The sequence below is a fragment of the Micropterus dolomieu genome, linkage group LG07 (assembly GCF_021292245.1).
Source record: "Micropterus dolomieu isolate WLL.071019.BEF.003 ecotype Adirondacks linkage group LG07, ASM2129224v1, whole genome shotgun sequence".
NCBI classification, from domain to species: domain Eukaryota; kingdom Metazoa; phylum Chordata; class Actinopteri; order Centrarchiformes; family Centrarchidae; genus Micropterus; species Micropterus dolomieu.
This window is the reverse complement of record NC_060156.1, coordinates 31,181,344-31,206,178: the sequence shown is the minus strand read 5'-3', so window position 1 is coordinate 31,206,178 and position 24,835 is coordinate 31,181,344. Positions and strand designations below refer to the sequence as shown.

General features: G+C 40.8%; 1 protein-coding gene across 3 annotated transcripts; it reads left to right on the top strand.

The window, feature by feature from the left end:
* Nucleotides 1-10,022: 10,022 nt before the first annotated feature.
* Nucleotides 10,023-19,943, top strand: LOC123974416 (homeobox protein OTX1 B-like). 3 transcript variants are annotated; one of them, XM_046055116.1, is made up of 4 exons: nt 10,023-11,218; nt 15,317-15,516; nt 16,274-16,425; nt 18,460-19,943. In XM_046055116.1, exons 2-4 carry the CDS (start codon nt 15,420-15,422, stop codon nt 19,243-19,245), a joined length of 1,035 nt encoding a protein of 344 aa, XP_045911072.1. In that variant the 5' UTR covers nt 10,023-11,218; nt 15,317-15,419; the 3' UTR covers nt 19,246-19,943. The 3 variants fall into 3 exon arrangements, with proteins under 3 accessions (XP_045911072.1, XP_045911073.1, XP_045911074.1); XM_046055117.1 differs by lacking the exon at nt 10,023-11,218 and adding an exon at nt 12,915-13,036; XM_046055118.1 differs by lacking the exons at nt 10,023-11,218; nt 15,317-15,516 and adding an exon at nt 16,113-16,170.
* Nucleotides 19,944-24,835: the final 4,892 nt, after the last annotated feature.

The following is a 24,835-nucleotide window of genomic DNA, read 5'->3' as shown; positions in this document are numbered from 1 at the left end:
CGGAATAGCCGCCAGGGGTAATTCGGGGTTCAGTATCTTGCCCAAGGACACTTCGACACACAACTAGGGAGCCAGGGATTGAACCGCCGACCTTCCGATTAACAGCCAACCCGCTCTACCTCCTGAGCCACAGCCGCCCCAACCTCACAACCACCTCTTTACTCTGACTTCTGTTCTGTTATTTATAATAGACCTACTTTTAGCATTAAACAATAATGCTAAACGCTGCCTTGCTCCACTGGGAATGAGAACGGGCTGGAACTGACTTTTTTATTTGCAAGCCCTGACCTGCCTGAATGGGGGAGGACGATCAATTTCCGCTCAAAATGCAAATAAGAAAGCCATGTGTAATATTAGTATTTTGTCACCCTATGTATGCCACACACCTCCGTGAAGCTAGGAGGCTCAGCTAGAATGTCAAACCGACCATTTTTATCCACACCAAACACACATCAAACACCAAGCATCTAAATGAGCTTATATCACAACATAAATCACTCTGTAATCACTGTACATGGCTGCATTTATAGACATCCAGAAAGGACATTTACATGGTATATTTTTGAAAAGTTGTTAGTTTCTTTTCATCAAATTTACTGTTACAGTTGTATTCCAGGTGTATTAGAAGATATTTAGTTGCATTATAATCTACAGGATGATGATTTTGATGGTGATATTGTAAGGGATCTGTGCAGTGCTTGAAGTGGAAAATAATAGGTGCCAGTACTCCAACCCCCACCCCGCCCTGTCCTCAACCACAAGATGAAACTAGTAAATATTATAACGACTTTGCGCATTAACCACTTAATTTCCTGCTTTTGCACATTTTCTGCACCAGAAATGTCTTTATTTATATGAAGGGAAACTAAATTAAAGTGGCAGGTGACAATTCAAAATATAATGGAATATAATTCAGTAATGCACATTTGTTTCTTCTGTATTTCAGTTGCATTGCATGTTTCCCTATTGTGCATTGTTTCATTTGTTATTCAACATTTGTTGTTGCTGTTTTTCAGAACATTTGTAACAAAAGCTTTCAAAAAGTGATGGAGACATTCAGATTCTATCTGTCGATACTTTTAAATGTCCCGCTCCATCCAGGCTGTGATTGGTCGGTTCACGACAAGTGACATTGACGACCTACATTCAGCACACGGCTGCTTGAAAGGCACCACAGCTTCTCTTCTCCCTTGTCTCTTTCTGCCGACAGAGTTTAGCAGGCAGAGAGAACAGGAAAAGGTGAGCGTCACGTAGCGCCCAGATATGGAGAGGGCAGATGAGAGTCCCGTCAGCTTGGGAGAAGTCCCGGTACGCAAGAAAATGTCCCGGTACGCCAAAGAGTATGTCGGTACTGTTTCCAAGAGGTTAAATGACCTTAACCAACAGTTTTAGCATCATAAACCAATAAATACGTGGGATGCATAACTTGAATACCAGTCTTAGCTTAGTAGGATGCAAACGTATTTTGTTGGAATAATACAGTAATATACATCTGCTGCCGTCATCAAGCAAAAGGTGAGACTCCTTTTTATCTTCCAGGAATGAATACATTATGTAGGATGGTTCTCTGGGGAAGGGGCACCTCTCATACAACTGAGAGCTCGCAAATTGGCAGAAGAGAGAGCGGAGCATCTTGCCAGGAGAACATCTTTGATTTAATTGAAGTGGGAGAGCATGCTCAGCACAGTGGAGATATTCCAAATATAGAAGCAATTAAAAAGGAGTGTTTACATGACAAATTTTCATCCTTTGATCACAACACAACTGCAATTATTTTGATTTGAGCTCTTATTGTCCTAGATTTTCTATTAGTGGAATGAAAGGCTCCCTGTAAACCCAGCTGGTGTCACTTAAAAGTAAATGTTATCACCTCCAAATTGGTATTACGCCAGAACTAATGACATTCAAGCAGAAAATTGGTGTGTAATGTAACCCGATGCCATCCAGCACCAGCAAACTTTACTTCCTTCACTGTTTGTGGCTGCAACAGAATGCAACACCGCCATTTATAATTCATCACAGCCAGGAGGCTATAATGGCACGTTTTTCACCGCACCTTTGGGTGTGGCCACGTTTGTATGGAAGTGGTCGGAGAACATGTTCTATCTCTCTGATCTGTTAAGTTGTTTATTTAAGTATATAAAATCGTTTCAGGGGCATTTTTCTCATGCTGACAACAAAATCACACATCGGAGAATCTTTCTCCGTCTCCACCGTAACCTGACAGTTTAACTATTTTTGAAAGCATTTGTTGGACAACACCGAACTCTGAAGTTTTGGACAAAGTGAAATTTTGACCTGTTGGTGGTGTGAGAGAAGTCTTTAATATCTGTGCCAAAATGTCATGGCAATCTATCGGATATTTGTTGAAACATTTTAGTCTGGTATAAAATAATATGTCCTCATTCATAATAATAATAATAGGTCATTTGTCAAGTGTCCCAAAATGTTACTTAAAAACGTTTTTTTAAAGAGTTGTGGTTTGGTTAGGTTTAGTAAAATTCTGTGATGCAACTGACGAAAGTAAGCAGTGCTATATAACTTAATACTCAAAATAACAACATTTACTTGGTTTCATGGGACTCAAAAACCATTGACCTATGTGAAAGTCCTGGGTTTGACCCATCCACCACTTCATCTTACCTCCTTACACAGACTTTGTATTTCTAATATATCATCTGCAGTGTTTCCCACTGGCTTTTGTGAGACTATGGTGGTGGACACTGACCCTCTGAGACCCCCCGTAAGAAATTTTTTTGCATTTTAAAGTTAAGTGCATTAATTTTGTTCACTTTAAAAGCAAAAATAAAGAGGCTAGAACTTGCTCTGCTCCTTTTAACTGCATTTACCATGAAGGCTCTAAAACGTGTGCACGCCTAGTTTAGTGGCTAGCTTTATCACGTTCTCTATGGGTCTCACAAACGAGTGACAGAAACACTCAACGCTGTTCAAACCTAATGTTACCGTGGTAACCTCAAAAGAAAAGTGGTTGACTCGGATGCCAAAGTGTGTGAGCGCGTGAGTTTACAGCGCCAGGGAACAGCGTTAAAGGTCTTTAGTGTTTATTTTAAGGTTTATTTTTATTTTTAGGTTAATTTTGAAACTGGAACAGATTAGACTGTGGTGGGCCGCCATAGTCTCGTTAATTAATGCGAAACAGTGATCTGACTTCCTCCTTTGCTACACACAACCACTAAAGATATAAGCTAAAAATATGCATGGGTGGTAATAAGCTATATAATAATCAACCTATCCGGCCATTTTTCTGGTAAGTACGTCCTAACTAAAGTGACGGACTGACTGACCGACTGACTGGCCATCTTCAGTGCCACGATGCTAGCATGGCTAAAAACACTAGGTGTAAATAGACAAGTAAGTCTCAAACTAATGTTGCTTTATTTTCTGTTTGACCTATTTATTTACCCAGAACTCTCTCAAGGTTTTAATCTCATCTGTGAGGCAGTCCTGTCTAAAGGGCAGCACAGTTATGTTACTTGAACCAACACATACTAAAGGAAGAACTACAGCAGGAAAGGCAAAAGAAATAAACATTTAAACAATTTAACCACATACAGGAAACAGGCACACAACAGGAAAAAGGCACATATAATATAAAACACCTAATTTTCATAAGCTATGTGAACAACACGAAGAAGCAAACATGCAGCCACCACCCCACCCCCACCCCCACCCCCACCCCCAGAGAAGCGAGGTCGAGTTGTGATTCCCCAGTTAACAATGTGCCGCCACACCTCATCCCTACCATTGATTTCTCCACCATTTATTTCTGTTTTGGTTCATGCTCGGGGTTTCTGTATTTGAAAGTTGATGCTCCTTTCTAAAAGACGGATTCATGCATAGACTCCTCTACTTTTGTAGTCTGTGGCGGTTTTATATGATAAGCTTTTTTAGACGTTCAAAATCAATATGTAATCCTGTGCAGGGGCTTATCCCCAGGACTAGGCCATTTGTGAGGCTCTTTGAGCTTTGTTACAGGTCTTCTGGCAGCTCCGCGCTGCAGATTGATTAGCTGCAGTGCCAGAATCCTATCAAATGGACGGCTCTGATGATGGACCAAACTCTCTCAGCGCCTCTAGTTGACTGGACCTGGAGATAAGGCCGGACGGCAATTCCCTCCCTCCTGCACACTGAGGGGCAGGGAAGGGAGTGCTCGTTTCAGCCCTCTGCTTCTCTGAACAGGATCAGGAGCTGTTTGGAAGGTGTACGTTGTACATTTAGCTGAGATTTATCCAAAGTGACGTAGAGTGAGAGAAAGCTACACTTACAGCATCAACAGCAGTGTTTGATCTACATTTGTTTTTATGTTAATATCAGTCAGAATAAAAATACATTATAATAAACACAGTGATCAGAATCAACTGTCTTACTCGTTTTAACCTTTGTACAAAGAATCTGGACCAGTCATCTAAATCTCTCCTTCCTAATTGCGCTTGCATGGTTTATTTTTGAGCTGCCACTTTTCTGTCTTTCTCTGGCAAAACAAGACTCACAAAGCATGCAAAGCGTTTGACACAGCTCCAGCTTTTCCTGTATTTGGTGCAATGTGTACCTCTGAATTTGCTTTCATTTCTCATTTCAGAGCACGAAAACAGGAAAACTTATATTGATCCTCCCACTAATGTAAAGTCTGAGCTGGTGTAGACCGTACATTTTCAGAATCAGCTGTGCATTGAGTTTGATGCCATACCAGTTAAGCTAATTTTGGCTGAACGCTGGTGCACCTAGCTGGCTCATATATGACTGCAAGTCGGATTATCAGGTAAAGATTCCAGACCTCTGAATCACTGTCCACATCTCTGAAGTTCAGGGATTCATGTAGGCCTGGTGTTGTGCTCATTGTCAGCCATTTCCCCAAGTTAGAAAACAACCAAGCCAATCAAAGCTTTGAGGGTGGGATGAAAGTGAGTGGTTGCTACTGACTGGTCAGGACAAAATGATTGTTACAAACAGATGAAGTCTGATTAACGAAGTGAAATTAAATGACAATTCAGTCTGATCAGGAAAAGGTTTTTGGAGTGCAGACTTGTACAAATGGTAGAAGCATTTGGACCAATCATCATCATGACAATGGCAAACATCTCAAAGGCGTCTATGTTAGCATGTAAAGTGATAGCATTAATTAAAAGTACAGCTGAGGCTATGTGTAATTTTAGGTGTCCTGTCAGGAACTTAAGTGTAGTACAAGAAGGAAATTTGACCTGTTGTTTATGTAAGATAAGAAGTCTGAGGAGTCTGAGTCCTTACGATCGTTCCTGTAGGAACCATGATTGTTGGGCACCAAAATTCATAAAAATCCATGCAAGAATGGTCAAGATATTTCACTAGAACCAAAGTGACAAACACCGCCATCCTCACAGTTATGCTACCGGTGTGGTTAGATGGCCTATGACTTCCCATTTTCACATTTGGAAACTCACATTTGATTTCAAATCTTTCACTGGTGAAAACCTCACATTTAAAAGAAACACGAGAAACTTTAACTTAGCATAAAAAAACTGTTGTGTTCAGTGATTTTAAAAAGCAGCTACTTTGCTCCAAGACATCTGGGAAATGCTTTATCGCCTTCAATATTTTCCCTTTTTCTTTTTTATTAAGCACAGGGAGGCTGACGGGGACCAGAATCTGTGCATTCCTGCGTGCCTTGCCAGCGCTCACATGGTTACCGCAGCTTCGCATTGTTAGAGATATCTGAATGAGCGCTGGCCATGCAAGTTTTAACGTGATTGCCCGAGGGGCAGCAGAGTGAAGAGCGAAGAACAGAGCCAGAGAAAGGAGAGGAGAGGGGGGGCATAATCCTAAAAGGATTGGAAGTTACCCCCCCCCACCTCCCAACACACACACATCGAAGTAATTTCCTCCACACACATACACCTCTGTGTGTCAGGGGGTGATGGGTACTGGATGGGGTCAGTTGGTTTCGTGGCTCTGGTGTCTGATTTCTCCCTCCTCATTACCCCCCCACCCCCCCCCACCCTTCATTGTTTGCCTTCTTAATGAGAGGGGCGGTGCCACAGGGCCTGTGATTGACAGCTACATACTCCTCTCTCAGTGCTCTTCACTGTGTCTCTGTAAGGACGCGTCGCTGCTTGTACTGTACTTGACACTGAATGACGAGTCTTTTCTCATTTCCTGTTTCTGCGACGGCTCCTCGGGTGTCTGTCAGTCTGTCAGTCAGAGCAGCTGTTGCAGCTGACGGCTGACACACAAGTTTGCTTCATAACAGCGCTGTAAAAACAAAATACACCAGCTGAGAAGTCTCCCGTCCCCAGTGAGTTTCACACTGCCAGCTCACATTAAACCACCACTGAATCTGTGGTTAAATCCACACACATTTAAACGTGAGGGAATAAAGCTAGCTTCAAAAATACATTGATATTATTACATGTTTGACTAAGAGAACCAGTGGGTAATCGTTTTACAGAACTTTTCAGCAAGAGAAAGCAGCATAAATTCCCAGTAAGCCCACTGGAAGTTAAGAAGACCAGTTCCCCATTTGCTTTGTGGACAAGTGAGAGTCTGATCCCCCCCCCCCACATAGATCTTTAGGTGACAAACGTAGTTCAGAACTAAGAAAACTGCGGTAGTATATGTGTGGACCAGAGACTGGTTATTCCAGACATCCAGAACATAGGTGTCATTTACACCCCCCACCACATTTTCAATTTTTGTCCCAATCACTTTTTGAAAGCTTTTGTTTAAAATGTTCCTAAAAATACTTTGCACCAAGAAATGTTAACTAATAAATGAAAATGCTCTGAGAAAGATTTATTTGTACAATAAGTAAACATGCAAAGCAATTTAAATATAGAAGAGACAAATGTGCATTCTCTAAATAAGTAACAGGCTGCTGATTGCTGCATTGTATCCTGTTATATTTTTCTTTTTATGACTTGTCACCTGCCAGTTGAATTTTCTGTTTTTCTTTTTATAAATAAAGACATTTCCACCCCAAATTGGAGCAGAAATGTCTCCACAATGCAGGAAATTAACTGTTTAATGCTCAAAATCTTCTGGGGGAGGACCCACAGACTTATAATTTCAGATTTCAGATTAATTCAAAAGGTTTTACAAATCTTCTGATTTTGTTTTTTGTTTTTGAGAGTCGTCATCATACAACTAATCTGAGCCCTTGCGGACCCACCACTTTTCAACACAAAGTGATGCCCTTGATCAAGAAGTATCACCCGGCAACCGAATCTTAATATTGTTTTGTTTGAATCTCAGTTAAATGAAATACTAACTATACAAAAGTATTAGTATCAAAATATAATTAAAGTACCAAAAGTAAAGTTGCAGAATGTCCCATGTAACTAGTAACTAGTAGGTTTTCAAAATAAATGTATTGGAGTACAATATTTGTCTCTGCAATGTAGTGGGGTAGAAGTATAAAGTAGCAGAAAATGGAAATACTCCAGTACCTCACAATTATAGTTATGCACATTTCTTGAGTAAATGTGTTACTAATAAAGTGAACAGTAGTATTTTCATGAACCAAGCTAATACATTAGGTCATAAAGTTGGCACAGCTGCGCAATGTTACACCAGCTGAACTTAAGCTGGACTCTAAATTTAAATGTAAAGTCAACACAAGCTGCTACTGTACATTTGGAATCTGGAAGTGCTGATAACTAAATCAGGGAGCGTGACTTCGCAGCTTTTGTGAGTTTGAGTGTGAGGGAAACTTCATCTCTGCAGATTCACTGTTGTTACACGGTATAAAACATGAACTAGACAGTATATTAATCGCCTAAAGACAGTTTCACATCCGTTAATGCATTGTTCTGAATGTGTAAACAGAGAAGAGGGCTTACTGTCACATCCTTCTCTCCAGCCAGACCACATACGTACAGGTCTACATTTAACAAGTGGTGGTAATGTTAGATTATAATAACATTGTGACTGACTGAAACCCAGATTCAATTTCCTTTGTGCAATCAGTTGAAAGGTTGAGCAAATTGGAAGCTGCACATGAGAAGCAACGTTTAGCTCCAAATCCCATAACTGTTTATAGATAAATCTTCATAATAAAGTAACTTCCTCTTTCCTCTTGTAGCTTTTTGCTTAAGTTTCAGTATAACGTCGCCCCGCCTCTAAAGGTTTTTTACTCATCAACATTATTGATTTAATAACTCCTGTTTCCTACAACTGTTTGTTTGACCAGTTTGTGCTGAAGTTATTTTCCTCAGCAGTCAGTGGGGCTGTTGTTATCTGCTCCGTCAGCCTCCGTCTGCTCCACTGAGCCAAGTTCATCATTACTGAGGAAGACTGTGGCAGCTGGGCCGAGCGACTGTACAGCGCAGTCTGTCTGTCCCCATGCTGCACATGTCAGCTGGAGACCCATCATACCTGCAGGTCTCCAGCTGATCCAAGTCACTTCAAGTATTGATATTTCACATTGTCTAAAGGTACACAGCCTCTACTGTGTGTGTATTGGTATAGTTCTATATAAGTATGTTCTACGAAACTGTGTCTGCTACTGGAGCTCCTTGATGGAACAGCAAGCGATTTCCATTTTCCTACAAATAGCAAGTCACGTCAAGTTTGATTTTGCAAACCAGTCTGTAAAGGTGTAGACAAAATCAATAGTATCAAACTTTGGTGAGTCCAGAGGGACAGAGAACTCTCTGCTGGACAGATTTATATTGAAATGTTGATTTTTCCATCATTGTAATTTAAGGAAACATCAACCAAAAGTCTAATTTTCTTGAGTCGAGTGCAGCTCTGATGGTTTACAAAGTCTGTGGATGACTGTGGTATCCATCCACATCCATGTTCAACCTAAAGCGGTGCCTTAAAATACACAGTGCTTTTCCAAGTGGATCAATTTAAAATGCTGCACTTGTAGCGTTTAGATTTTTCTACTGTTTGTGTTGACCACAAACTTGTATTAAAGAGTACATTTAAACATACTGTAGTAACTGAGGATCTGTACGCTGCATGCCTCTATTCTGATCAGAGACTCGACACAGGTGACATTACCCATAACTCCCAGCATTCACCGGAGGGTTTGATATCCATCATTGGCACAAACAGGCGAGAGTCTTGTGTGTGCCGTTTATACAGAGATGGAATAAGTACTCAGATGTTTTACTTCAGTAATATCAGAGTGTAAAAATACTCTGGTACAAGTAAAACTCCTGCATTTAAATTTTTACTTAAGAAAAAATATGTAGCATTAGCATCGAAATATAATACATAAAAGTGCTCTTTATGCAGAGTTTCCCTTTAAAGAACAATTTATATAACATAACAGGATGTGTAAGCATCACTAATGCTGCAGCCAATATTTCCATCTGAAATGTAAAAGTATAGTACTTGAGTAAACGTACTTAGTCACCACTGCTTAACTCTGCATCTTATGAAAAATGTTGTTTGTCTTCATGTGTGAAGCCCTTTGAGCCTATTTATTATAGAGGAAAGGGAAACATTTTACATTTAAACATGTTTTAATTAAAATGTTTCAAACAAAAAGTAATAATAAATAAAATTTTAAAATGATCTATTGTTATTAAAGATAAACCTCTGACCTGTCCTCACAGATCACACCATCAATGGGCTGTTAAGATTTAGGGGCATAAGATTCCACTCTGTGTCTTTTGGTATATGTTTTAATACTGTTAGATAATTTACCAAGATAATTCTGGCAAAGATATTCAAACTTACTTTTTTAGATACTCCCTTGACTTTTTTGAGGGACCAAGCATGAATAAATATGCCTTAATGTTGTTCAGGTTAACAATACATTTAAAAATATTGATATATTTGAAATTCTGTAGATTATACATTATCAAAAGGAGCTACTGTGTCATTTGACTGCTGCCTTAAGAACAGTTTGTGTGATGTAGACGTGTTACGTAATCACATATGTACGTCATCTTCTCGTCACCTCTAATGTCACAGAAAAGAGGGCTTTGCCTCCACGCTCACTGACAACTTCAGAATTAAAATGTTACTTTTTAAATACTTTTAAAGTTGCTGAGACAGTTTGGGCTTTGAAAACACACTCAGGCTAGGTTTTTTTTTGTTTTGTTTTTTACATATTTCTATAAATCACTCTGTTGTACTGTTTTATATTCAGCTTCAACCCCTCCTATTAACACTGTCACCTCTAATGCTCATAACGCATTGTTCTCCCAAAAATTCTATAAAGATTTGAATTCAGCTCAATTTTTTAAAAATGCTTTTAAAAAAACAAAGCTGAAAATCCATCAACGCAGTTTAACACAGTTTATAGAATCATCATCTGCAAGAAATCACATCAAAGATGTTAAACTTGTTAAGATAATTAGAAGAATTCTTAACACTCACAGCAGCGTTTTTTTACCACATATGTTATGATCACATAACACACCCGCAGGAAAGACGTAGTTTCAGTTTTTGATATCACCTATATTTTTTACCAAGTTTTAAACCTAATGGAGAGAGTTTTACCCTTTTAAAAGCTTTCACACAAATATTTTTAACCACAAACACGTGATACTTTACAGGAGAAAGATTTTCCTACCTGAGAGTCCCAGCAGAGCAAACTCTTCTCCTGGTGGGTCCAAATCAGAGTCACCAGACAGTAGGAGTGCATTTTGGTTCTCCTGGTCCATGTGTTTCCTTCTGCCAGATCTTTACCTGCCTGCTGAACTGCACTTTGCCTGCAGCCTGCAGCCAAACTCGCTGTCATCAGCTGATTTAAAGGGTTTTTCTGCCCTGTTCTGTGTCTGCACGGCAGGGTTTTTTGTTTTTTATATGAAGGGGAAAGTGTGCAGCAGCCTGCATGGCCGGAGCCTCCTGCATGCTTTCTGACAACCTGGGATTTTATGCATCATGCTTTTAATAAGCGCCGACAACACAGCCGAGAAGCCTCTCCACACTTAACCCCCTCCACCTCCAACACACACACACACACACCTCTTTAGGCTGCCTGAGCCCTGGATTTACGGGCTTAGTATTAAGAAAATACTCCTGCAATTTGGGATTAGACCCCAAAAACCGCTCACATCAACAAAGACTGTGTCCATTTGATATCTTGATACTAGTGATCAATCACTGGCTTTGTTGCCATCGGCCACAACCAATTTCGGAGAACACACAGAGGAAATGAGATCCATATTCATTTCCTCTCAAAACAACCTGCCAGCTGTTTTTCTTTTGATTTTATTAGTATTTTCCTGCCTCAGAGGGACCATGAGGTTACATTTCTCAGCAGGTACGTCTTGCATATGCTTTAAATTATTGATCAGGAGTGGGATTCAGGCTGTTTGTTCACTCATTACATCATTTATTATTACGTTTGTTAATGTTGTAACTTATATTTTGCTTTTGCTGAAACATGCATTTGTTATTAGGCCTATATAATTTAGAAAATTGTTGTTGTTATTGTCTATTTATCTTTCTATCAAATGATCCAGCAATCTGTCAACAACAGACAATAGATAGATTTACAAGAGCGGAATAAAACACATTTAAACTTTTAAAAAGCAGTCTGTTGATTTCATTTGAAAAAAAATATATATATCATGACAGCAGCAGCTCTGCTTTAATCGGCAGCTGCTCATGTTGGAGCCTGTGTTGCAGCTTTTTTTCTGCCAGGTTTCTTAGTATTTTTTTTTTTTCCTGAACTGAATCAGCTGAGGCTGTGAGTGTCATTCAGGGCCCAAAATACCTCCTGTACAGGCTGAAAATACCTCATGTACAGGCTGAAAATACCTCCTGTACAGGCTGAAAATACCTCCTGTACAGGCTGAAAATACCTCCTGTACAGGCCATTCAAGGGAACAAAAATATCTGCACAGGTCTACTCAACAACCCCCCCCCCCCCCCCCCCCCCCCCCCCCCCCCCCCCCCCCCCCCCCCAGTCAAAACTAAACCTGGCGTAGTGTTCAGTTTTTATGCTCCATATCTGGAACAAACCCACGGAAAACTAAAGCACTGCTAAAGCTCTTCTTTTACTTTACTTTTAATTCTTTTAAATTACGGCTGAAGACTTATCTTTTGGCAGCTACCTTATGATTAATATCTTACATGCACTGTAACTTTTAGCTGCTGTCCGGTTTTACCTTGCTATAGTTTTCTAATTAGCTCTTTTTTAAATTGTATTTAACTGTCTTTTTATATTGCCTTATGTTGCTTCTATGTTCTATGTAAAGCAGTTTGAATTGCCTTGTTGCTGAAATGTGCTACAAATATGCCTTACCTTGTTGCAAAGAGAACAGGGCCTACTGTTGTGGGCCTGGTGGCAGCCTTTAATTGGATGCAGACTCAAAATTAGTAGGCCTAATGAGCCACTTCGTTTACCATAAGCCACATTTAATGCTAACTGAGATATTTATGCTATTTTATCGTTTTATTGACGATGTAGGAGGAAAAAAAGTTGCCATTTTATTTTGTTCTCCATGGGCCAAATGTAAGGACACGTCGTGCAGCTTCTGTGACAATAAAAAATAACTTTACCACAGACTCAGTAATTAGACTCTATAATATAAATATATGTTTATTTATCATTTAAATCAAACATGCTGTCATGGCAGCGGCCGACTCTCCTTCAACTTTCTGTCACAGGCGTCCCAGTCGCGTCACGTGTTTGATTCGAACAGGGGGCGGGTGTTTCGGCGCTAAGCTGGCCTGCCCATTGGACGTCCGCGTCGCCGATAAGGCAGCTGAGCGCTGTGATTGGCCCGAGGACGCAGACCCGGGCGCTTCCTTGACTCATAGAGGAGCGGGCCCTCGGAGACGAGCGTCAATCTCCATCCGTCAACGCCGGCAGGAGAGAGCGCGGATAACAAGAGCACGGTTATTTAAAAATAATTTGATAATACATTTCTGCGTTGAAATGTTCGTTATTTTTGTTTTTTAGCTTCACAGATGTGAGTTATACGCGGAGCTGCTGAGCCTGCGTTACCTTATCTTTTCTTTTTTTGCCAGAAAACAAGAAAGTTTCCTCCATGTGGATATTTCTCCAACTCTGGATCTCATTGGTTTGACATTTAACAGGATTTTTAATTTTTTAAAAAGGAGCCTGAAGAAGGTGAGATTCATAGCTGCTTTTATTTCAAGTTATTCATCCCTATTTTCTGCCTAATAGCCTGCTTAACGTTACTGAAATAGTGATTATTTAAATGATATTTGTGCTTTACAATTACCTGGTTTTCGTTGGTTTCGGTATTTTAGAAGCTCTCAAAACGGAGGCAGTGGTCTTTTTTTTCTGTAGGTAACGAAAAAAACATGTTAAATAAAATATATGCCTTTGCTAAATATGCTACATTTTTAAATATAATAAATCAAAGTTTTTTTCCTAAATATAAACTGTTTTTAATTAGGTGGACTTTATCTTTTTTATTTCTTCCTGAGTTCAGTTCAGCCCGCAGACTCCTGTCCGCTGATTAGAGCCATTCTGCTAATTGTCGCCCAGTAGATCTAATCTAAATTGTAATGGGAGTTCATTTGCACACAGTTTTTTGACGCATTTACATGATTGGGCTCCTTCCTGCGGTTATGGAAATAAGTCTGCTTTATGCGGAGTGTTAACGCCTCAGTTCAGATACACCAGGAGGCCCCTGGCTCCTTTCAATGCAGAAAAAAAGCTGCTATTAGTCCTAAATTTGAGCATTTACCTGCTAAAAGGGACCCCAGTGGATTATGGAAATCCTTGTCTAAATACTTTGTCTTATACTAATACTACATTTAAGAATTAAGGCAGTTAATTAAAGCTGCAGTAAACGCGTGATGTTCTGCTGGCAAAATAAAACTCAAAATCAAAGTTCCCGGAAATTTAATTCTCACGTTATATAGGCCTTTACTTTATTTTGCCTTTAACCACATGTATGACTTTTGATTTAATTCCGTGTGCATTAACTGGAACTCTGGTTCAGCTTTAATCATTTATTTAGATTCATCATTGCAGCTTTTACCTGTCACCGTCGTGTCAAAACTGAGTTACATGATTTAGTTACGCATTTTATACAAGGGTTCTTCCCTGAGCAAAAATAACTGAAATAACCTGATAAACACACACACACACACACACACACACACGTATACACACATATATATAGGCCAACATTAAGGACATGACAAACTTGGCCTAAAAGTCAGCACACGGTTATAAAGCAACGCTAATAACAAATAATTAACATTATTATTGTCACAAATAAAGAAAATAAAGTCCTATAGTTCCAGAAGTAAACGTTAGTCATTGCACCTTTAATTCATTATGACAATACAGGCAAAGGTGTAGGCCTGTACTCTCAGGGAAAAAAGTCTGTGTCTCTGTTTGAATAAATAATATTGAAATAAGACTTTTACATTCCTGCAGAGGTAATTCAGAGGTTGAGAAACGTCTTTCACGTGGCCTGTAATTTAAACGTGCGTCCCCACAGGTCATTTTAATTGTGATCTATTAAATTAATTAAAACGTATAATGGAGATCTGAGTGATACCAGAGCCGGTTATGGAGCAGGAAGCATCCAGAACAGACACACGTGAAGACTGAGGTCTTGTTTGGCAGCAGAGCCGAGATCTTTCGTTTAAAAATAAAATTAAAAGTTTCTCCTGTGAGATCAGACTGAGCTTTTCATCGAACACCGTCTCGTGGGCAAAGTTAACGCCTGATGTCAGTATTTGTCTCAGATTAATTCAGCTGCGCGGTGTTTGGATGCAAAATTTAGTTCCTCCAGCTTCTTTGGGGCCTTTTATTAACATGTTAACAGCTGGATGTCGCGTAGTCTGAATCTGAAGGGCAGCTGCAGATCAAGTTTCTATTAAACAAAAAGTATATCTTGTTTAACATCTTTTCCCTAATTCCTCCAGTTCTTCTTTCTCTCGCATCAGGTTTTATTTCCTCTCCCGTAATCTAAATAGGTGCGAGGATTAAAACCGCGCGGCCATTTGCTCATTATGTTAGGAAATCGCATTGTTCCTGATTTAGGGAAGTTACATTTTGGATGAAGTAAATTCGAGACGCACAAACTGACAAATTCCAACGTTTTTTTTTTTAATTCCATCTGCAGGATTCATTTAGGATTTCAGAACAGTGTTTTGTTATAAAAAAAAAAATTGCAGATTTTCTAAAAGCTCATAAATTAAAGGTTTTGAAGGGTTAGTGATCCAGGATTTTACACGATTGATTACCTGTTTAGTTTATTAGGAGAGAAATTAAAGGTAATAAAAAGTAAAAGGTTTATGGAGTTGTAGGCCTTTTGCTCCAGGGGACATGTGCTTCCTTCTTATTGGGTTTTAAGGCCCCTTTTCAGCCTATTTCTTTATCCCTTGTTCCCCACACTCACCATGCTTCTTCTTCCTCTCGCAGGAGCCGACATTAACACCGGGGACCTGAGCACCTCAGCACCGGGAGATCTGCCCCCCTTTTCTGCCCGTCCTGTAGACTCCGGTCTCCCGTCCGTGCTTCTAGCATGATGTCTTATCTCAAACAGGCCCCGTACGGGATGAACGGACTGGGCCTGAGCGGAGCTGCTATGGACCTGCTGCACCCATCTGTAGGCTACCCCGGTACGGATCACAGCCACATTTAAACACACATATGTCCTCCCAAAAATACAACATCACAGGAACATCAACATGTGCACGACCTTGTAACCATATTATTCTTATAAACTCCCTGGAAGTCCTCTCCGCTGTGCTGTTAAATCACTTCTATAATATTAAACTTTCATTTTTTTATGTCTGAGCTGCTCGAGTTTAGTGACCAAGATGGATATTATTTTTCACTTCTCCATTATTCCTAATACTTTTATACATATACAGATTTTAACGTGAATCACAAATAACTTCCTACGATTGTGTGGGTGATAGAAAGCTCCTTTCTAAACTAATAAATAAATAACAGAGTATATATAGAACTAGGCAGAGGCTATTTATAAGTCTTAAATGACTTAAAACTTTTATAAACTGGGATAAAGTGCGTGATGCTCGCGGTGGGGAAACTGGGGTTAAATTCTGCGCTTCTGGTGCGTTTGGGGGCACAAGGAAGTTTGTTTTTGCTGTATTTTGTAGTATCTCCACAGCATTACTCTTTAACTTAATAAAGTCTACAACTCACCTTCGTCTTGGTGATAAAACGAGTCTATAGCCTGTCGAAATAATGTTTTGCCAAGCCCAACATGTTTTATTCGCGCTGGGGGGAAAAACGGCAAACCAATGAAAGTAAAAATAACAAGCAATGAAACAAAATCCCATTTTCTAATGTGTGTTTTTTAGTCTTGGTCTGAGCTGATTAATGATGGAAATGTGTGTATTTCTCTTCCAGGTAACCCGCGGAAGCAGCGCCGGGAGCGGACCACCTTCACCCGGACGCAGTTGGACATTCTGGAGTCGCTGTTCGCCAAGACGCGCTACCCGGACATCTTCATGAGGGAGGAGGTGGCGCTGAAAATCAACCTGCCGGAGTCCCGAGTGCAGGTGAGAAAGTCACTGCGGCTGCTTCACGTGTCAGGGACATTACATGTGCACCTTTGACCTAATTTAGAAGGAAAAGTTTGCAAACGTTTAAAGACTTTCTTCCAGTTTGGGAAAATTCAGCGCTGTTTTCTCCAAATTTAATCTGCTGAGGTTTATCAAACAGCACCCCACATGCACTGAGTGTGTTTAGGTTATAGGTATATGCAAATCCTTTGACATAGAAACGAGGGACAATAAATTAAAGAGCTGCAAGAAATTTCAGAAATGTGGAGGTCACAGCAGAAAGCCTTCAGAGCTTAAGCTCCATCTGAATAACACACTCACGTGTGTCCACAAATACTTTTATGCATCTGAGCTCAGGTTTGAAAGCTCCTGATGGACTTTCTGTTTTTCACCTCAGGCCTCTGCAAGATCAGCTCCAGTGTAAAAAGAAAAGTTGAGCCATTATTGATCAAGTAGAGGCAAGTCTTCAGTCAAAGAGGGGGAATGTGGCTGGGCTCTGGCAGAGTGAAGGACCAGCTTTTGATGTATTTAATGTATTTAGCTTTCTTTAGAAAAGGATGTGAGAGGTTTTCCATCCTCGGCTTTAGCAGCCCTCTGCTGGGCTTAAAGCTGCAATTATGGCTGCTGCCTCTCTGCTTTCTGCTGCTGCTGCTGACAGGCCGCTTTTACCACCACAGCATTTACTAATGCACCTCTGACAGGCCCAGTGATCAGTGCTATCATTACTGGAGAACTGTTAGTTTTGTGCAAGCATATTATTATTTTTAACCTTACTATGACAGGCCTGCTGTGACTTCTGATTACTTAAATATAATTATTATAACAACCATTAGTGTTAGAGGGAATATTTAATTAATATATTTCTGTTACGTAGCTTACACTTCTCAACATGTGGTCGTGGCCGTTAGCTCCTGTTTATGTACAAGTACAGACACATGAACAAGTTTACTACAAATAAAATGTGTGTTTTGACTTCTTAGTATGAAAATTCAGCCACACTATTTTGTTGTGTTTGTTTGTTTGTTTGGATTTATTGACATTATTCAACATTCAATGATATATATAAATATTTTAAGTACACCGCATATTACTTTATCAGTGGTAGAGCCACAAAAGTCTGAACTTATTTCCATCATTGTCCCTGATGTTTTCACTGCCGACCCAAAAGTTCTAAAGATGGCAACAAACGTGTCTGATCAAAGAAATACTGGAAACTGAACATTGGGGAAAAGGTTGAAGGCATTGTTTTGCATGTCAAAGTTATTTTGTCATTGAGTTAATGGTCAAGTTTTTAGTCACTGTTTATTTTCATTCATTTTACATAAAGTAGCATTTTCCTCTGAGCTCATGCGTCCGATATCTATCATTTAGTAAAACAAATATTTCATCAAATAATTATTATGTATCGCCTCATTGAGGGAGAGTTACTGAACAGGTTGTGGAACCATGTTTTGTACCTTAATTTATCATTTAAACAGTACTTCTTTAGGCTTTAAAAGGTCAGTAAACCCAAATCTTAAAAAAACACATTTTCTCCTTTTTCTGTCTCCAAGCAGATACATTTGATCTTATTTGTCCAGATTTTGAAATATATGTCTCCAACTTCAAATTTCCAGAAGTCGTCCCTATTTAGAACTACTTTCTACTGAAGAAATAGTCCCTATGAAAGTTGTGTACAGTGTGTGTTATCTTATGTGTGGATCATCCAGAGTAACAGGAAGAATCTCTCAGGAAAGAGATAATTGTAAAATGTAATTTTTAAATCCAAACCCAAACTTTCTGCATGCCTAAATGCCACAAGAAGTAAGTGCACAGCAAAGAGTCTCTGGATAAACTGCAGTTCCTTACGAGCAGCAAGCAGTAAAGGTCAAAGGTCAGAGCCACAGCACCTCAGTATGATCACGTGAGAGCGCAATGTTATGAAGCAGAAGGCGTTCAGCTCCTGCCAGCTCCGTCAGGTTTGTCTGTTTTTTTGCTTTATGACCCAGCCGATGTGTGACGTTGACCTTTTGACCTCTCCTCCTTCCTCAGGTCTGGTTTAAGAACAGGCGAGCCAAGTGTCGGCAGCAGCAGCAGAGCAGCAACAGCGCCAAGGTGAAACCAATGAAGAAGAAGTCCTCTCCGACGAGAGAGAGCACCGGTTCAGAGAGCAGCGGCCAGTTCACCCCGCCGGCGGTGTCCAGCTCCTCCTCCTCCACCTCCTCCTCTACCTCCTCTTCCTCCACCTCCTCTGGTCTCGGCGGTCCTGGTCTGATCAGCACATCTACCTCCATCACCGCCCCGGTGTCGTCTATCTGGAGCCCGGCGCCCATCTCCCCGGCCCCGGCGCCGGCCACGCTACCCGACCCTGCTGCCCCCACCAGTGCCTCCTGCATGCAGCGCTCTGTGTCGTCCTCTGCTTCTGGAGGAACGCCCTCCTACCCGGTGTCTTACGGCCAAACGGCGGCGGCGTACAGTCAGGGTTACCCGGCCTCTGCATCAGGCTCTTACTTCGGTGGCGTGGAGTGCAGCTCGTACCTGGCGCCCATGCACTCCCACCACCACCCGCACCACCCACACCAGCTCAGCCCTATGACTGGCAGCTCCATGTCGGGACACCCGCAACACCACATCGCCCAGACATCAGGGCACCACCACCATCACCACCACCCGTCACACCACCACCAGGCGTACAGTGCGCCAGGCCTCACCTTCAACTCCACAGATTGTCTGGATTACAAAGAGCAGACGGCGGCTTCGGCCTGGAAACTCAACTTCAACACCGCCGACTGTTTGGACTACAAAGACCAGGCCTCGTGGCGTTTCCAAGTGCTGTGACTTGTGTGTCGTCTTCTCTGCTTACAAAGAAATATTCTTTTGTTGTTGGTGGTTTATTTTTGCAGATCCTTTAAACTAATAGTAGAGACATTTAAAGAAAAAAAAGTTTATTTGTGAGCAAACTGAAAAGTTGCACAGAGACCTGAAGCCTGAGCAGCAGGCCTCGGGTTCAGCTCTGTCGCCGTCAGCGGGTCATCTCGTCCAGGATTATTTTTCTACTCCAGAACTCGAGAGAAACTGACCCAGTCACAACTTTTGAAGGCCTTGAACAGTACAGTTTCAGTGGAATCTGCAAGATTGTGCAGTCTTGGGATCTTCTCAGTCAGTTAACTCCAACTTGATTGGAATTAATCTTCAAAAAAAAAAAATCAGCGTTGACAGAAATAACATGAAAAAAATCATAAATTAGACTCTTGAGTGGACTTTTCCTAAAAATCATTTTCAAAATCACAATGCTGCTATGATTTTCAGGTTGCTGATGTTCATTTCTATCTGATTTTGAATCTTGTTCAGAAACTCGTCGTCCGGCCTGTTGGTGTTGCAGCACTTGTTTATAAGGTGAAAGATTTTTTGCTATTTGTTCTTTGCAGAGGAAAGAAAATAAAAAAAATGTGAATTAGACACGCAATGTCAGTATTCCATTGAAATTTGAAAGATGTACATTCGTGTCTTTATAATAAAGTCTTGTTAAAACACGAGCAGTCCAACGAAAAGTTTATTTCTGCAGATTAGTAGCATTTGTCTCGTCAACATGAGATAATCCTTACAGTATTAAAAACAAAGTATTCTGAAGTGGTTTAACTGGTTTAAAAGTGTAAACAGAGCTACGTTAACAACTGTTTGACAGTTATTATGAACAGTAGCTCTAACCTGCAGGTGTGATACTGTGGTTTGGTAGTGAACCACCAAAGACTGCAGTAATATGGGATTAGTTACACTTTGATTTTATCAATAAAAAATTGTTGTTTTTACCCTTTATTTGTTCAGAGAAATCTCACTGAGGGCTCTCTTTGTCATTTTGCCGTGTTCACACAGACAGTTACACACCTTCACACCTGGAATGCTGCCCAGTTTAAACACAGCAGCTCCACTGTTGAGGGATTAAATGTTCAGTCACACTGAAACTGCGCAGCAATTTATTTCAATGAAGTCACCAGAATTGGCAGATTCCTATGCGGAGGCGAAGTCAATCTGCGTGAATAATTCGCATCAAGTTTATCTTTGGTGGACTTTGACATGCAGACCAACAATCAAAAACTATCTTGACAACGGAGAGCTGCGGAGTCCAAAATCGAGGAAACTGTTGTAGCTTATTTGCTCTCACATTATGTCTAACCTCCTCTGTCAATATAAACCGCTCCACATGAGAGACGTGGTTCAGGGACAGTAATGAGACAGGAGTATACTCTGGATCCTTAGAATAAACTGATGTGTGTGCATCTTGTCCCGTTAGCAACCGAGTTTCTCGCCGGGAGTTAGCGAAGTGAAAGTTAGTGTCCTTGCTAGCTTGGAGAGCTTTTTCACCCTCTTCACCAACTCTCACTAACAGGGAAGTACACGGCCCAGTACAGAGAAAACAGAAAGAAGCTACTGTGACTGACTTGACTGTCGAGTGCTAGCATGTTATGAATTTCCAACACTTCCTCATCTCAGGGTGTCAAATACAGACGCTTTGAGAAAACCTGACAAAGCGTTGGTATTTTAACTTTAAGTTTAGGAAAAGAGGATGGTTTGGTTAGGTTTAGAAAAAGAGTGTGTTTTGGGTTGAAATGAGTACATTACGTGATGGTGGATGGGATATATTGGTCTTGAAAGCCCAGGGCGTCTCATACAGTCGCTGAACGGTACCGACACTTTGTCAGGCTTTCTTAAAGCGTCAGTATTTGAAGCCCTGGGATGAGATCTGGTTCGGGACTTGCTGGTGTGTTAGCTGTAGCTCACCAGCGAGCCCAACTACAACACTAAGCTTCAGGTACCACATATATTACCACTTCCTGGATTGACTGGGTCTTTTAATGAGGGATGGAAACTTTCTTCTCAAACAGCCATGGCCACCGCTGCCCCACATCAAGTTCAAGAAATCACAACAGATGATGGTTAAAATGGTTAAAAATCAAAATCACAGTAAGCATATTACAACTGAAATGTGGAGTTATTTAATTGATTATTCAGTCAACAGAACATTTAATTACACATCAATGGGAAGCACACATATGCTAATTACTCTTACTACTACTTGCTCTTATGAGTATCTGTTACTTGTAGATCTCTTACTCTGTTGATGCTTGTATGTTGTTCCTCAAACGTAAGTCGCTTTGGATAAAAGTGTCTGCCAAATGAGTAAATGTAAACTTACAAACCTTGATTGCTAAGCATTTAAATAATTTATCAATGATTTGTGGCTTTTCTCTGTTTCCCATCTTTGTAAAGACCAGAATAAGGCTTTGTACCAAGTGGGTTGTCACATACTTTGCATTGGTATTTTGCCACAAGTTCTCCAAACTAATCCACAAAATATGTAGATTATTTTGTCATTGTCTTCCAAAACGACCCATATGAGCATTTTTGGATCTGTCGTCAGGACACTGCTTGTCCAAAATGGTTAGAAAATAATGTTACAGCAATGATAGACATGAGCGTTTTCTAAACTGCCATGATTATGGTTTGGTTCCACCTTTCTGGGCATGACTATCCTCTCAGGGTTCTGTCTTTCAAGTTCAATGCCCCAAGAGTTCTGGTTTGAAACCCTGGTATCTATAAATATCAGTCAGGTGACGGTTTTATCCTCTTGTAGCGCTGATCTTTAGAACTTGAAATAAAGGTTTCTTTCAGAGTTAAAATGTTATTTTCCCCTTCATTCTCAGTTAGGTTTAGGCGTTTTGGAAGCGCTTTCCTAATGTCTGTGAATATTGAAGAAAAACAGACCTATATTCAATCATAATTGGTCACAAAAACAGACAATATGTCAGTTATCTTCAGCTGTGTCTGTGACTACACCTTAAAACTATGAATGAAAAATCACTGCTAGGGGAACTCACAAACAAACGTGTTTTTTTAACTATTGGCTATACAAAACATGCTGCAGCTCCCAGTATGTGAAGGCAGTATAAATGTTATCTCTGGTACCCGGAGGAATATCCAAACAGTGTCAGTAATCAAACCCCCCCAACACCCCGGAGAGGTGGATGCACAGCCGGGCAGGTTAGCAAACATGTACACTGGCATCCCCACTGTTTGTTTGGCCGTGTCGACGGTAATGTACAACTCATTTGATCCACGGAAAAAAGGGATGAATCACGATTTTAATTAACAGCCGTCCCGCTTCCTCGCGACGTCCCTCCAGCAGCTGGACAAACAGTTTTCGGTAAACATGGCGTCCAGGCCGTGTGTTTGGCCGCTCTGTGTCCTGCTGGGCTTTACCAGCGTGCACCGCTGCCTCATGCAAACACGAGCCGGGATTTACCACATTAGGACAAACTAATCTTTCGGTCATGTTCAAGCAATCTCTGCTGCTTATTTTAGAGAAAGGACGCCCCTCACTGAACAGCTGTTCTGGATGTCTTATTATCCCATCAGCCTCTCCCCCAGGGGCCTGAACTTTTATTCCTCGTCTTTTGGCTTCTCGCTTCTCCAGAAGGCCGCTGACAGAAACACTTTGTCTTCTCAGGGGATCGCCTCACTTTTCCTGACAACAACGAGCTTCAGAGGACATCAAAGTGTCTTCTCGGGGGCTCCTGAAGAAGGAGCAGCACTGTGGCCCCTCCTGTCCTCAGAGTAAATGAATCGCAGAGGAGGTGGCAGCAGTGAACAAAGCAGCTTCCTGGACTCCATGTGGACCTGCTGCTGAACCATGACAGGAGTCGGGAAGTTTGAAAAGTGGAATGAGGGAAAGTTTACTTTTTAACTCTTCGTTGTTGTCAGGGTTTGGTATGTGTGTCCGTCTGTTTCCTGTTTTATTTTGAAGTTGACTGCCCTTGGTGTCCTGGTTTTACTTTATTCCCTTTCTGTCTTCCCTGTTGACTCCTAATGTGTCCCACCCGTGATTAATCTCCCTGCCTGCTTGTGTGCATGCTTGTACATCAGTACATATTGTCCGGGTTTTCCTTTGCTGTTTGCTGGTCCGTATTTTTATTGTCGTGCTGCATGCACCCGTTTGTATCGATTTGCTCTTGGATTTCTGTTTCTCACCTGCCAGGATTATTGTTGTTTCGTTTGTTAGTGGATTTTGGACTTTACGTTGCCTTGTCGGATTACCCTGTTTTCGTTTGGACACTTATCATATACATACATAGTATACATATGTACATTTGTACACTTTATGTTATGTTAAGTGTCTGCAACCTGTTCCTGCCTGAGCATTCGGCACCTTTCTGACATTTGTTTCTAGAAATAAAGAAAGAAGATGTTAAAAGTGTTCTCATGATAAAACATTTACATAACAAACCTAGAATAGGACGAGAAGATATCAGCTTCATCTCTGTGTGTCATGTTACATTAGGGGGTAACAATGAGATTGTCCGGGACTTGTTTATCCTAGCTTAGCACAAAAATTGGACACATACATAAACTGCTCGCCTTCCTCCATCAAGTGAGGAAAAAAATCCCCCTTTCAACAACTCAAAAACTGTCTGATTTACATGTCACATCACCAAATGTCAGCTGATTTGAGATAGAAACAAAAGAAGAGCAATAATCTAACTGTTTCGTTTGTACATTTCTATTTTAATATTTATAATCTTTGGAGTTGATGGAAAACCTCTTAGCACCACTTATGTTATCCCTCCACAACTCAAACAATAGACACACTGACAGATTATGACTTCATTACGGAATGAAACTTCTATCATTTGTAGTCAGCCAGGGCTAACTGGTTAACTTAACTGGGTTACAGCGATGCTATACTCAATGTTTGTGTACACACTTTGCTACTGAGTCTGATGCGAGACAACAGCTAGGTGCAGATTTTATTATAAACTAATACATTAGCAGTCCAAAAAAATAGCTAAATAATTTAGGAATCCATTTTCTTCCTTTAGCTTGTTGTTTCCACCATTTAAAGGATTCTGAGCCGATACTCACCCTCATCTTTGAAATCATTTCGGTCTCCTTTGTGGATTTTTCCCTCAGATGTTTCTTTCTGTGTCAGAGGTTTTAGTCAATCAGCCTTTTGCGAAAGTGTATAAAACTACTAGTCCATTCCAGTCTGTCATCAAGCATGCAGAAAGACGCTGGCTGTGTGTGTTGCACTTAAAGTAATAACTAACTCACTTCAACACAAACCATGTGAATTCAAAGATGGAGCCGGGTTTCTTCTTCACCACTTAACTGAGATGCTTCTCAGCAGCAGTGCGCTCAGTGCTGCCACCAGTGGCTGGAAGATATTAGGTGTGTTCGAGATTTTTGCAGACTTAATAGTCTAACGTGAGCTGCAGGTGACTGCAGGGGCGGGGAATAAAAACGGCGCCGTCAAGTCGGACACATTCTACCTGTGTGAGCTTACTGTGAGCTGAGATTAATGACTGATCTCGTGTGACATGGTGACGTTTTGCAGCGCTGGCGAAAGTCGGACACAATTTCTAACCAGCATGCC